Source organism: Salmo salar, chromosome 29 (assembly GCF_965601325.2).
Source record: "Salmo salar chromosome 29, fSalSal1, whole genome shotgun sequence".
NCBI lineage: Eukaryota > Metazoa > Chordata > Actinopteri > Salmoniformes > Salmonidae > Salmo > Salmo salar.
Window position 1 is genome coordinate 39,745,600 of NC_138319.1, and position 14,759 is coordinate 39,760,358.

General features: G+C 41.8%; 1 protein-coding gene across 2 annotated transcripts in view; it reads right to left on the reverse strand.

Annotated features, from left to right (window-relative positions):
• Positions 1–1,892: 1,892 nt before the first annotated feature.
• The window catches only part of LOC106591739 (putative ubiquitin-conjugating enzyme E2 W-B), a 34,706-nt gene continuing 21,839 nt past the window's right edge, over positions 1,893–14,759 (reverse strand). For both annotated transcript variants that reach the window (XM_045710733.2, XM_045710734.2), the window contains exons 4-6: positions 9,020–9,175; positions 6,090–6,165; positions 1,893–5,651 (exon numbers count right to left, since the gene is read on the reverse strand). In XM_045710733.2, the coding sequence (XP_045566689.1) occupies positions 5,638–5,651; positions 6,090–6,165; positions 9,020–9,175 (246 nt within the window). In that variant the 3' untranslated portion in view covers positions 1,893–5,637. The remainder of the gene's footprint in view (positions 5,652–6,089; positions 6,166–9,019; positions 9,176–14,759) is intronic.

The following is a 14,759-nucleotide window of genomic DNA, read 5'->3' on the forward strand; positions in this document are numbered from 1 at the left end:
TATGCTAGTTCTGAACGTCACATGCTAATGTAAAAAGCTGTTTTTTGATATAAATATGAACTTGATTGAACAAAACATGCATGTATTGTATAACATAATGTCCTAGGTGTGTCATCTGATGAAGATCATCAAAGGTTAGTGCTGCATTTAGCTGTCTTCTGGGTTTTTGTGACATTATATGCTAGCTTAAAATGGGTGTCTGATTATTTCTGGCTTGGTACTCTGCTGACATAATCTAATGTTTTGCTTTCGCTGTAAAGCCTTTTTGAAATCGGACAGTGTGGTTAGATAAAGGAGAGTCTTGTCTTTAAAATGCTGTGAAATAGTCATGTTTGAAAAATTGAAGTTTTTGTATTTTTGAGGAATTTGTAATTCGCGCCACGCCCATCATTGGATATTGGAGCAGGTGTTCCGCTAGCGGAACGTCTAGATGTATTGTAATATATCACCCTGCCACTACTAGTATTAGTAATATAATATACTATTAACCTGTAATAGATCACCCTGCCACTACTAGTATTAGTAATATAATAATATACTATTAACCTGTAATATATCATCACCCTGCCACTACTAGTATTAGTAATATAATATACTATTAACCTGTAATATATCATCACCCTGCCACTACTAGTATTAGTAATATAATATACTATTAACCTGTAATAGATCATCACCCTGCCACTACTAGAAATAATTGTAATAAAACACAGGCAATATATACATGTAACCCCCAAATACATAGGGTGCCATTTGGGATGCAACCTTCCTCCTACATATTGTACTAAGTTTGAGCAGACTCAGCCCCATAGGCTCTGGCGAAAAGTAGTGCACTCTTCAGGGATTAGGGTGACATTTATGGGTGTTTTCACACAATTTTTGTGAACTCAATGCGGCGGTTCCCTTAATTGTTTTTGCGAACACGATAAAGGAACTAGGACCCCTTCATGTTACTCTGACCACTGCAACACCGGTTCCCCTGGGTATAACCCCTCACATTGGTGCCACAAAAAAAAGAGACATGTTTTTTTGGGGATATTGATTAGCGATTGTCAAGGATGCACAGAAATGCCAAAATATGTGGTTTTATACTGACACGATGCTCAGATTAATAGTTTGCAATATGTTGATCTATAGGTTGAGAGAGCTTCATAAAACTGTTTATTGATTGTGTGGTTTGAATAGTGTGAGAAGAGAACAACATATTTGGTGAGAATTCACAACATAAGGTAAATAATCAAGGGCCTTTCTATCCGGAAGCCTTGCGACATTCCAACTCTTAACATTCCCCCCATTGAAGTTGGCATTTAAAAATGGTTAAGGTAAGGGTTAATATTTAGGGACGTCCCAAGGATCCCCAATAGCACTAACCCTAAAATTAAGACTAGCCCTTAAAAAGGGGCAGTAGCCTACCTGGGGTGTACAATTTTCACTTACAGCATTATTTAATCTGCAGTTATTTTACTAATTATTCTGTTACCAATAATATTTACATGTTAATATCATCTTCTGATTATAATATTTTAACTAAATACAATCTATTAGCTTCTAAAATGTAAGTAGGTATAGCTAGCTGTCCAATAACATGATCTGATGGAATGGCTTGTCCTGCGCACTGTAAACAACCCACAGTGCATTGAGTGAATTTTGGAAAAAGATCTTAGTTCCTTTTTAAACATAGCCATGTGAATGCAGAGATGCCTCGGACCATAAAATAGGTGTTGAGAGTTGAGTCCTCATCCAAAAGGCAAGGGCAGTGTGAATACAAAGCAAACAGTTCTTTCACTTTTTTTTTGGGGGGGGGGGGGTTCACTTTAAAAAAGGACAATATTTGAAACCACCCTAAGACACAATCGACTCCATTTAAATCAGCAATATGTGCGAGACAAGGATGAATTAAAAATTAATCTCTGCTTTTTATTATAGATTATTGAAATGAACAAGCTCCTCTGACATGGAGCTTGTTCATCCCGGAGAAAGAAAGAAAGAAAAAAATATTCTCAAAATATATTATAAATATAATACACCAAGCTTCATTAGTGCTGATCACTCACACAACAATCTGTAGGCCAAGGAATCCAAACCACATTAAAAAAAAAGGACAAATACAAGGAGAGAAAATGAGAGGGAGAAATCCAAACTCTTGTTTTACATATCCACTCATTGCTTTTAAAATATCCACTAATTTGTGGATACGGGCTTTTTGTCCCTGCATTAATACCATACCGTGACAGACAAAAATCAACCCAGTCCAGCAGCACAAACCTCTTCTACAGTGTCATTAAAAAAAATAAAAAAATAATCATTGGTTAAATAGTCTTTATATTCTAATATGGTTCCTAGATACCAGTGTGTCATGGTCATATAACCAGTCACTTCAGAAGGTTGATATTGTGAAGAAATAACTCCTCTATAGACTCAAAAGGAAAGGACAAGAAAATACAACACTAACAAAGCCAGCATGGGAAGGATTTCTGAATGAATTGCGACAGGAGACAGAACAGAACTATAGGAATAGAGTGATTGACGTCAGGAAACGACGAGAGCTGCTGCAACACACAGGCTGAATCCACAAAATGTAGTGCACTATGTAGGGAATAGGGTGCCATAGGGCTCTGGTCAAAAGTATTGCACTATATAGGGAATAGGGTGCCATAGGGCTCTGGTCTAAAGTAGTGCACTACATAGGGAATAGGGTGCCATAGGGCTCTGGTCAAAAAGTATTGCACTATATAGGGAATAGGGTGCCATAGGGCTCTGGTCTAAAGTAGTGCACTACATAGGGAATAGGGTGCCATAGGGCTCTGGTCAAAAGTATTGCACTACATAGGGAATAGGGTGCCATAGGGTTCTGGTCAAAAGTATTGCACTACATAGGGAATAGGGTGCCATAGGGCTCTGGTCTAAAGTAGTGCACTACATAGGGAATAGGGTACCACAGCAGCTGATTCCCTCCCATTGTAACCAATAATAACATAAGGTGTTATGTACATAGCAGAGGAGGCTGCTGGGAGCAACTATAGGAGGACAGGGTCATCGCTTGGTGTGTTTTATATCGTTTTAATTTAATCCATCCCAGCCTCCTATCGCTCCTCCCACCAACTTCCTGTGGTAGAGAGTTACACTGCAGGTGCATTTACACAGGCAGACCAGTTCTGGTTTTTTTACCACTAATTGTTATTTTGACCAATCAGATCAGATCCTTTGCCACTAAATGGTATTTTGACCAATCAGATCAGATCCTTTGCCACTAAATGGTATTTTGACCAATCAGATCAGATCCTTTGCCACTAAATGGTATTTTGACCAATCAGATCAGATCCTTTGCCACTAATTGTTATTTTGACCAATCAGATGTTGTGTGGATAATTGGGCTTGCCTGTATAAATGCAACCTATGAGTGTTGCGTGATAGTGATGAGAAATAGCTAGGTGATTCCCTACAGTTCAACTGCCAACCCTTCCGATCAACAGTAGTTGTGTTGATGAGAAACTACATCTAAAAAGGTATAAGGGTTCAATTCAGGATGTACACTGAAATGACAATTCTAAATTCCAATTCCATTCAATGCTGTTCAATTAGGATTTTTTTCAAATTTGGTTTACTTTCTGAATTGACTGGAATGAGAAATGGAATTGACCACAACCCTGAATCTAACCAACTGTAGAGTGCTATTTATCAGAAACACTAAAGAGGAAAATAATTAAAAAACGCTCCTATTATATAGTCACACAGCTACAACATGAGGAAAATAACTCCATTCCTTACTTCATCGCAATCTCCACGATTTCTAAAGACTTACAATATATATATATATACACACACACACACACACACACAATAGTTGCAGACATGTTATAGATTTCACAACATAACAAGTCTCTTTTGGTGAAAATATAGTTAAATTGCAAAATATCTTATAGGATTTTTTATTCTTCTGCAGAGGTGTTCTTGTATTGAAAAACAAACAAACACCTGAGTCAATCTATGACCAGGGAATCAGTCTCATCTTAACAACAGTAATCACATTATTCATGTCACTGTTACGACCACTAGGAGATTTTAAATTAAACAAGACATTGAAAACGTACAACCCCAAAATCATCCTTCCCCTTTAAAAAATAATAAAAGTGTCAGCTAGCTGGAAAACAAAACAACAAGACAAACATGGTAAAAATACATTTTTTTTCTTTTAGATAAAAGCAACTAAATCTCATCAAGACAAAATAAAAATGGACGACAACACAGACATTGGTTACATGGATGTAATGTTGTCTTACATCTCTGGGTTTTACAGAATGGACCTGCAAACACCAGTACATGAGTTCAGACCATATTATTGTGAAGAGGTACGTAAAGGCTGCGTTTACACACGCAGCCCAATTATGGGCAAAATATCCCATCCGATTGGTCAAAAGACCAATTAGTGGCAAAATATCCCATCCGATTGGTCAAAAGACCAATTATGGGCAAAATATCCCATCCGATTGGTCGAAAGACCAATTATGGGCAAAATATCCCATCCGATTGGTCGAAAGACCAATTATGGGCAAAATATCCCATCCGATTGGTTAAAAGACCAATTAGTGGCAAAACATCTGATCCGATTGGTCAAAAGACCAATTAGTGGCAAAATAAAACCAAAAACAGGTCAGAATTGGTCTGCCTGTGTAAACGCAGCCGAAAGAGTTATAACCATCATTCTTCTGTCAACCAGGTCAGTACCAATACTCTAGTCCAGCGTTTCCCAAATTCTGTCCTGCCCCCCCCCCTCCCCCCAAGGGGTGCACGTTTTGGTTATTGCCCCTTGATCAAAGCTTAATGATCAGTTGGATGATTTCAATCATCTGTGGTAGTGTTAGTGGGGGTGCAGGACCGAGTTTGGGAAACGCTGCTATAGTCAAAATAGACCAGACAACTACTGAAATCAAGTCAGTCCTTGAAAAGATGGAAGGCGAAGAGGAAGAGAACTGCACTACTCTTGATTAAACAGTGAAATCTAAAAGCAACTTCTAAACCCCTTCTATCAGCTGCAGAGAAGTGGTGTTTGTTTTGTGGTTTTACAGTAGAAGTTAACTGCACGTTTGGAATAATAACATTGAACTGTTGTAGCTCTACATATTGTCACAGTGCATTGAATATATCAGTCCAAAAATAATAAAAAGATGAAGCTCGGGGGTTAAGATGCTCAGATCCCTTCCAGATATCTTTGTTAGGGCCCAACCATGCATCCACTGTCGTATTGCACAGCACATAATGACAACCTTTTAAAATGTACCCAAACAAACACAAAAGGAAACAAGAATCATCTTAAAACAATAACGAAACCATTTCTCTCGCTGGCTACATAATGACCTTTTTTTGTTGTTGCAAAAACAATCCATTGTTGGTACACATGACGTTTCTTTATTATTATTATTATTATTATTATTTTTATTTTATTTTTTTTGTATATTACAACCCGGCTAAAAACATGCACCCAACTGCCCTCTGGGAAATGCAGTTCAAACAGAGTCTCCGGCGCATCACGGTGTCCATTGTTCAAGTCAAAAGGGCAGAGTTCAGTGACTGTATGATTCAAAAGTGCTTTATGCGGTTCAGTAGGGCTTCTTTCTTCTCAAACTATTACAACATGTATTAGCACGTATCATCTGGGGAAGAAAACACACTTTCACTATCAAATACACTGACATGATGACATGGATGTTGACCGTGCTTACGTACCGATTCATTCCATAATCTAGTCTGGATTTATGTACTTCCTCATTACCATCAACTAGACAGGATAACCATTCTAACGTCTGAGTGATGATGGAATGGTTTAACACTTTACAGGTGCTTATCTACAGGGGCGGCAGGGGCTACAGGGGCGGCAGGTAGCCTAGTGGTTACAGCGTTGGGCCAGTAACCTTTCGGTTACTAGATTGAATCCCTGATCTAACAAGGTAAAAAAAAATCTGTCGTTCTGCCCCTGAACAAGGCAGTTAAACCCACTGTTACCCCGGAAGGTCGTCATTGTAAATAAGAATTTGTTCTTAACTGATTTGCCAGGGTCAAATAAAATAAGAGGACGTAAGCCAACTACTCACCGTGATACCACCATTTTGTTTTCTTTGGGTTTTTGTTACACGTTCTTACGTAAAAGGAGTTATCGGGTGGCCGTCTCTGCAGGGAAACAGAGAGAGACAACCATCAGGGGAAGTGCTGGTATAAACACAGCATGTTGAGGCAACATCATTCAGAGTAGGGTAAATTAGAACTGGGGTTACTTTTGCATTTCCCTCACAAATGGTTAAGGTTAGGATTGGCGAAAGGGGAAGCTGAACCTAGATCTGTACAGGGGTGAAACTTTACCACAGAGCAAATCATTCTTTGCCCTACTATTAGAATTATTTTCGTCCACTGAGTTCAGATAGTGAACAACAGATGTGATGACTGTTTAACAACAGCAGGGGACTCTAGTGAGTTCAGATAGTGAACAGCAGCTGTGATGAATATTTAACAACAGCAGGGGGCTCCAGTGAGTTCAGATAGTGAACAACAGATGTGATGCATGTTTAACAACAGCAGGGGACTCTAGTGAGTTCAGACAGTAGTTCTCTCTCTATGGTAGATCTCTCTCTATATTCAGCTAGTAACGGTAGTTCTCTCTCTATATTCAGCTAGTAACGGTAGTTCTCTCTCTCTATATTCAGCTAGTAACGGTAGTTCTCTCTCTCTATTCAGCTAGTAACGGTAGTTCTCTCCCTCTATATTCAGCTAGTAACGGTAGTTCTCTCCCTCTATATTCAGCTAGTAACGGTAGTTCTCTCTCTATATATTCAGCTAGTAACGGTAGTTCTCTCTCTATATTCAGCTAGTAACGGTAGTTCTCTCTCTATATTCAGCTAGTAACGGTAGTTCTCTCTCTCTATATTCAGCTAGTAACGGTAGTTCTCTCTCTATATTCAGCTAGTAACGGTAGTTCTCTCTATATATTCAGCTAGTAACGGTAGTTCTCTCTATATATTCAGCTAGTAACGGTAGTTCTCTCTATATATTCAGCTAGTAACGGTAGTTCTCTCTATATATTCAGCTAGTAACGGTAGTTCTCTCTCTCTATATTCAGCTAGTAACGGTAGTTCTCTCTCTCTATATTCAGCTAGTAACGGTAGTTCTCTCTCTCTATATTCAGCTAGTAACGGTAGTTCTCTCTCTCTATATTCAGCTAGTAACGGTAGTTCTCTCTCTATATTCAGCTAGTAACGGTAGTTCTCTCTCTCTATATTCAGCTAGTAACGGTAGTTCTCTCTCCATATTCAGCTAGTAACGGTAGTCCTCTCTCCATATTCAGCTAGTAACGGTAGTTCTCTCCCTCTATATTCAGCTAGTAACGGTAGTTCTCTCTCTCTCTATATTCAGCTAGTAACGGTAGTTCTCTCTCTCTATATTCAGCTAGTAACGGTAGTTCTCTCTCTCTATATTCAGCTAGTAACGGTAGTTCTCTCTCTCTATATTCAGCTAGTAACGGTAGTTCTCTCTCTCTATATTCAGCTAGTAACGGTAGTTCTCTCTCTCTATATTCAGCTAGTAACGGTAGTCCTCTCTCTATATTCAGCTAGTAACGGTAGTCCTCTCTCTATATTCAGCTAGTAACGGTAGTCCTCTCTATTCAGCTAGTAACGGTAGTTCTCCCTCTATATTCAGCTAGTAACGGTAGTTCTCCCTCTATATTCAGCTAGTAACGGTAGTTCTCTCTCTATATTCAGCTAGTAACGGTAGTTCTCTCTCTCTATATTCAGCTAGTAATGGTAGTTCTCTCTCTCTCTATATATATTCAGCTAGTAACGGTAGTTCTCTCTCTCTCTCTATATATATTCAGCTAGTAACGGTAGTTCTCTCTATATTCAGCTAGTAATAGGATATATTTGGTTATTAATTTAGCAATGTAAGATAACTTTATTCTTTAGAATATAATTGCATTTAACTTGCATTAATTTGTTTCTAAAGTAGGACTGTCATTTGAATATTGTTGTTCCCCATCTCAAAATAGGACACTGCCCCTTTAAGAAAAACTTTCCAAAAGAGATATTGACATGTCTACAGTAGTTTAGCCAAGAGGAATGCTAGGAGTCTTTTTGCAGTCTGTCAACCGTAGCCACCAGCTAGCATATTGACATGTCTACAGTAGGCTAGCCAAGAGGATTGCTAGGAGCCACTAGCTAGCATATTGACATGTCTACAGTAGGCTAGCCAAGAGGAATGCTAGGAGCCACTAGCTAGCATATTGACATGTCTACAGTAGGCTAGCCAAGAGGAATGCTAGGAGCCACTAGCTAGCATATTGACATGTCTACAGTAGGCTAGCCAAGAGGAATGCTAGGAGCCACTAGCTAGCATATTGACATGTCTACAGTAGGCTAGCCAAGAGGAACGCTAGGAGCCACTAGCTAGCATATTGACATGTCTACAGTAGGCTAGCCAAGAGGAACGCTAGGAGCCACTAGCTAGCATATTGACATGTCTACAGTAGGCTAGCCAAGAGGAACGCTAGGGGCCACTAGCTAGCATATTGACATGTCTACAGTAGGCTAGCCAAGAGGAACGCTAGGAGCCACTAGCTAGCATATTGACATGTCTACAGTAGGCTAGCCAAGAGGAATGCTAGGAGCCACTAGCTAGCATATTGACATGTCTACAGTAGGCTAGCCAAGAGGAATGCTAGGAGCCACTAGCTAGCATATTGACATGTCTACAGTAGGCTAGCCAAGAGGAACGCTAGGAGCCACTAGCTAGCATATTGACATGTCTACAGTAGTTTAGCCAAGACGAATGCTAGGAGCCACTAGCTAGCATATTGACATGTCTACAGTAGAATGCACATCTCTCTCCTCCACTGTACGGACAGGGATTGGCTCGCTCACAGCGAAAGGCATACATTTTCATATGGTTTATTTATGGTCAATTGCCCATTACAGTTTGAATAAATAAAAAATAAAAAATTAAATTAAAAGTCACCTTATCAATCCATGGGTCTTACCTTTTCTTTGCAGCTGGACAGCATGCTGATAATGCTGAGACAGACTGATTGCACTGAGAGGGCTGGCGACCAGTCTTCAGTTAGAATGGATAGACAGATGTGACCGTTGCTATAAACGTGAGGATGTACAGGTATATTCTCTCCCGTGAACATTACCTTGAAATGGGAAAAAAATAAAAATAAAGATTAGACACATCAATGTTTATAGTTTTAGAGAGATCTATCGACTAACATCTGTACAACGGCCTGTTATGTTTTGACCTCAATTTTTTTTTTGGAAGGGGGGTAGAGAGCTGAATTAGGAGAGTAGTCAGCCGGAATGGGTTTAGATTTTCACATTAATAGCAGAAAATAATGAGCCTTGGACTGTAAGCTTGGGCTTAGCTCTATACAGCAACATGAGGCTGGGGGATTAGGAGAAGAGTGCCTCACATGAGGGGAGGAATGACAGGAAAGGGGAGAGAGAGAGAGAGAGAGAGGGGAGAGAGAGAGAAAGAGAGAGAGGGGGAAAGAGAGAGAGAGAGAGGGGGAAAGAGAGAGGGAGAGAGAGCTGCACACTTCATTAGGGAGGATAACTACGGTGGAAGGGAAGACATGACAGCTCTCTCTCTAAACTCACCAGCAACCAGAGGAGAGCAGAGGACTCTACAGTGTTGCTGTACATAGCGTGCATTAAGGGAGAACTTTGCCAACATCTTGTTTAAGTACAGTGATGGGCAAATCTCTAGTCCTTCTCAAAAATACTTATTTTAAGAGCCACCCATACACACACTTTGATACATCCACTCACAACACCCAAACAATTACAAACACACCCAATTCACCCACGCACATACTTAAAAAACAGTAGTTATCTATGGTGTTGTTGTGCTGGGGTATGAGGTGGTAGTTAACTGGTGTGTTGTTGTGCTGGGGTATGAGGTGGTAGTTAACTGGTGTGTTGTTGTGCTGGGGTATGAGGTGGTAGATAACTGTGGTGTGTTGTGCTGGGGTATGAGGTGGTAGTTAACTGGTGTGTTGTTGTGCTGGGGTATGAGGTGGTAGATAACTGTGGTGTGTTGTGCTGGGGTATGAGGTGGTAGTTAACTGTGGTGTGTTGTTGTGCTGGGGTATGAGGTGGTAGTTAACTGGTGTGTTGTTGTGCTGGGGTATGAGGTGGTAGATAACTGTGGTGTGTTGTGCTGGGGTATGAGGTGGTAGTTAACTGTGGTGTGTTGTTGTGCTGGGGTATGAGGTGGTAGTTAACTGGTGTGTTGTTGTGCTGGGGTATGAGGTGGTAGTTAACTGTGGTGGTGTTGTTGTGCTGGGGTATGAGGTGGTAGTTATCTGGTGTGTTGCTGTGCTGGGGTATGAGGTGGTAGTTAACTGTGGTGTGTTGTGCTGGGGTATGAGGTGGTAGTTAACTGTGGTGTGTTGTTGTGCTGGGGTATGAGGTGGTAGTTAACTGGTGTGTTGTTGTGCTGGGGTATGAGGTGGTAGTTAACTGTGGTGTGTTGTTGTGCTGGGGTATGAGGTGGTAGTTAACTGTGGTGTGTTGTTGTGCTGGGGTATGAGGTGGTAGTTAACTGTGGTGTGTTGTTGTGCTGGGGTATGAGGTGGTAGTTAACTGTGGTGTGTTGTTGTGCTGGGGTATGAGGTGGTAGTTAACTGTGGTGTGTTGTTGTGCTGGGGTATAAGGTGGTAGTTAACTGGTGTGTTGCTGTGCTGGGGTATGAGGTGGTAGTTAACTGGTGTGTTGTTGTGCTGGGGTATGAGGTGGTAGTTAACTTTGGTGTGTTGTTGTGCTGGGGTATGACGTGGTAGTTATCTGGTGTGTTGTTGTGCTGGGGTATGAGGTGGTAGTTAACTGGTGTGTTGTTGTTCTGGGGTATGAGATGGTAGTTAACTGGTGTGTTGCTGTACTGGGGTATGAGGTGGTAGTTAACTGTGGTGGTGTTGTGCTGGGGTATGAGGTGGTAGTTAACTGGTGTGTTGTTGTGCAGGGGTAAGAGGTGGTAGATAACAATGGTGTGTTGTGCTGGGGTATGAGGTGGTAGTTATCTGGTGTGTTGTTGTGCTGGGGTATGAGGTGGTAGTTAACTGTGGTGGTGTTGTTGTGCTGGGGTATGAGGTGGTAGTTATCTGGTGTGTTGTTGTGCTGGGGTATGAGGTGGTAGTTAACTGGTGTGTTGTTGTGCTGGGTTATGAGGTGGTAGTTAAATGTGGTGTTGTTGTGCTGGGGTATGTGGTGGTAGTTAACTGTGGTGTGTTGTTGTGCTGGGGTATGAGGTGGTAGTTAACTGGTGTGTTGTTGTGCTGGGGTATGAGGTGGTAGTTAACTGTGGTGTGTTGTTGTGCTGGGGTATGAGGTGGTAGTTAACTGTGGTGTGTTGTGCTGGGGTATGAGGTGGTAGTTAACTGTGGTGTGTTGTTGTGCTGGGGTATGAGGTGGTAGCTAACTGTGGTGTGTTGTTGTGCTGGGGTATGAGGTGGTAGTTATCTGGTGAGTTGTTGTGCTGGGGTATGAGGTGGTAGTTAACTGGTGTGTTGTTGTTGTGCTGGGGTATGAGGTGGTAGTTAACTGGTGTGTTGTTGTGCTGGGGTATGAGGTGGTAGTTAACTGTGGTGTGTTGTTGTGCTGGGGTATGAGGTGGTAGTTAACTGTGGTGTGTTGTGCTGGGGTATGAGGTGGTAGTTAACTGTGGTGTGTTGTTGTGCTGGGGTATGAGGTGGTAGCTAACTGGTGTGTTGTTGTGCTGGGGTATGAGGTGGTAGTTAACTGTGGTGTGTTGTTGTGCTGGGGTATGAGGTGGTAGTTAACTGTGGTGTGTTGTGCTGGGGTATGAGGTGGTAGTTAACTGTGGTGTGTTGTTGTGCTGGGGTATGAGGTGGTAGCTAACTGTGGTGTGTTGTTGTGCTGGGGTATGAGGTGGTAGTTATCTGGTGAGTTGTTGTGCTGGGGTATGAGGTGGTAGTTAACTGGTGTGTTGTTGTTGTGCTGGGGTATGAGGTGGTAGTTAACTGGTGTGTTGTTGTTGTGCTGGGGTATGTGGTGGTAGTTAACTGTGGTGTGTTGTTGTGCTGGGGTATGAGGTGGTAGTTAACTGGTGTGTTGTTGTGCTGGGGTATGAGGTGGTAGTTAACTGGTGTGTTGTTGTGCTGGGGTATGAGGTGGTAGTTAACTGTGGTGTGTTGTTGTGCTGGGGTATGAGGTGGTAGTTAACTGTGGTGTGTTGTGCTGGGGTATGAGGTGGTAGTTAACTGTGGTGTGTTGTTGTGCTGGGGTATGAGGTGGTAGCTAACTGTGGTGTGTTGTTGTGCTGGGGTATGAGGTGGTAGTTATCTGGTGAGTTGTTGTGCTGGGGTATGAGGTGGTAGTTAACTGGTGTGTTGTTGTGCTGGGGTATGAGGTGGTAGTTAACTGTGGTGTGTTGTTGTGCTGGGGTATGAGGTGGTAGTTAACTGTGGTGTGTTGTTGTGCTGGGGTATGATGTGGTAGTTAACTGTGGTGTGTTGTTGTGCTGGGGTATGAGGTGGTAGTTAACTGTGGTGTGTTGTTGTGCTGGGGTATGAGGTGGTAGTTAACTGTGGTGTGTTGTGCTGGGGTATGAGGTGGTAGTTAACTGTGGTGTGTTGTTGTGCTGGGGTATGAGGTGGTAGTTAACTGGTGTTGTTGTGCTGGGGTATGAGGTGGTAGTTAACTTTGGTGTGTTGTTGTGCTGGGGTATGAGGTGGTAGTTAACTGGTGTTGTTGTGCTGGGGTATGAGGTGGTAGTTAACTGGTGTGTTGTTGTGCTGGGGTATGTGGTGGTAGTTAACTGTGGTGTGTTGTTGTGCTGGGGTATGAGGTGGTAGTTAACTGTGGTGGTGTTGTTGCGCTGGGGTATGAGGTGGTAGTTAACTGGTGTGTTGCTGCGCTGGGGTATGAGGTGGTAGTTAGCTGGTGTGTTGTTGTGCTGGGGTATGAGGTGGTAGTTAACTGTGGTGTGTTGTTGTGCTGGGGTATGAGGTGGTAGATAACTGTGGTGTGTTGTTGTGCTGGGGTATGAGGTGGTAGTTAACTGTGGTGGTAGTAGTAGCCTGACTGTAGATCTAATATTCTCTCTCTATTTATAGGCCGATATGTAAAAATAAGATTGTCACGTTAAGCTAATCCTCTCAAACGTGGCCCGTGGGCTTTAACACACTGGCGTAGAGAGAGAGAGACAGCTAGAGAGGAGAGAGACAGCTAGAGAGGAGAGAGAGAGAGACAGCTAGAGAGGAGAGAGAGAGAGACAGCTAGAGAGGAGAGAGAGAGAGACAGCTAGAAGAGAGAGAGAGACAGCTAGAGAGAGAGACAGCTAGAGAGAGAGAGACAGCTAGAGAGAGAGAGACAGCTAGAGAGAGAGAGACAGCTAGAGAGAGAGAGACAGCTAGAGAGAGAGAGACAGCTAGAGAGAGAGAGACAGCTAGAGAGAGAGAGACAGCTAGAGAGAGAGACAGCTAGAGAGAGAGACAGCTAGAGAGGAGAGAGAGAGACAGCTAAAGAGGAGAGAGAGAGACAGCTAAAGAGGAGAGAGAGAGACAGCTAGAGAGGAGAGAGAGAGACAGCTAGAGAGGAGAGAGAGAGACAGCGAGAGAGAGACAGCTAGAGAGAGACAGCTAGAGAGAGAGAGACAGCTAGAGAGGGAGACACAGCTCGAGAGAGATATAGACATATCGAGAAAGATCTGTCTCCACTGTGTCCTAGGTCAGGATCCAAATTATGAGCCACCAAGCCAATGTGTCAATCATATTGTGTTGGCATCCAGGCACAGAAGCATCATGGCATCAGCACTAAGCAGCGTGGCAGAGGAACCATCCAATCTAATCAGTATGTTTATGGTGTCAGACATCAGGGTCGTATTCACTAGATACCAAACAGAAAAAAATGGACCGAAAAGGGGAGGGACTACCCAAACTTGTCGAATGAGGAACCCTATTTATTAGTTGTAAAACTTTTTCTCGGGTTTTGTACGGTATGCACTAATGAATATAAGCCAGGAGAGTGAGTTCCAGAATAAATTAGTATGAATATGATCCAGGGGAGTGAGTTCTAGAATAAATTAGTATGAATATGATCCAGGGGAGTGAGTTCTAGAATAAATTAGTATTAACATGATCCAGGGGAGTGAGTTCTAGAATAAATTAATATGAATATGATCCAGGGGAGTGAGTTCTAGAATAAATTAGTATGAATATGATCCTGAGTAGTGAGTTCTAGAATAAATTAGTATCAACATGATCCAGGGGAGTGAGTTCTATAATAAATTAATATGAATATGATCCAGGGGAGTGAGTTCTAGAATAAATTAATATGAATATGATCCAGGGGAGTGAGTTCTAGAATAAATTAGTATGACTATGATCCAGGGGAGTGAGTTCTAGAATAAATTAATATGAGCCATGGGAGTGAGTTCTAGAATAAATTAGTATAAATATGATCCAGGGGAGTGAGTTCTAGAATAAATTAGTATAAATATGATCCAGGGGAGTGAGTTCTAGAATAAATTAGTATGACTATGATCCAGGGGAGTGAGTTCTAGAATAAATTAATATGATCCATGGGAGTGAGTTCTAGAATAAATTAGTATAAATATGATCCAGGGGAGTGAGTTCTAGAATAAATTAGTATAAATATGATCCAGGGGAGTGAGTTCTAGAATAAATTAGTATAAATATGATCCAGGGGAGTGAGTTCTAGAATAAATTAACATGATCCAGGGGAGCGAGTTCTAGAATA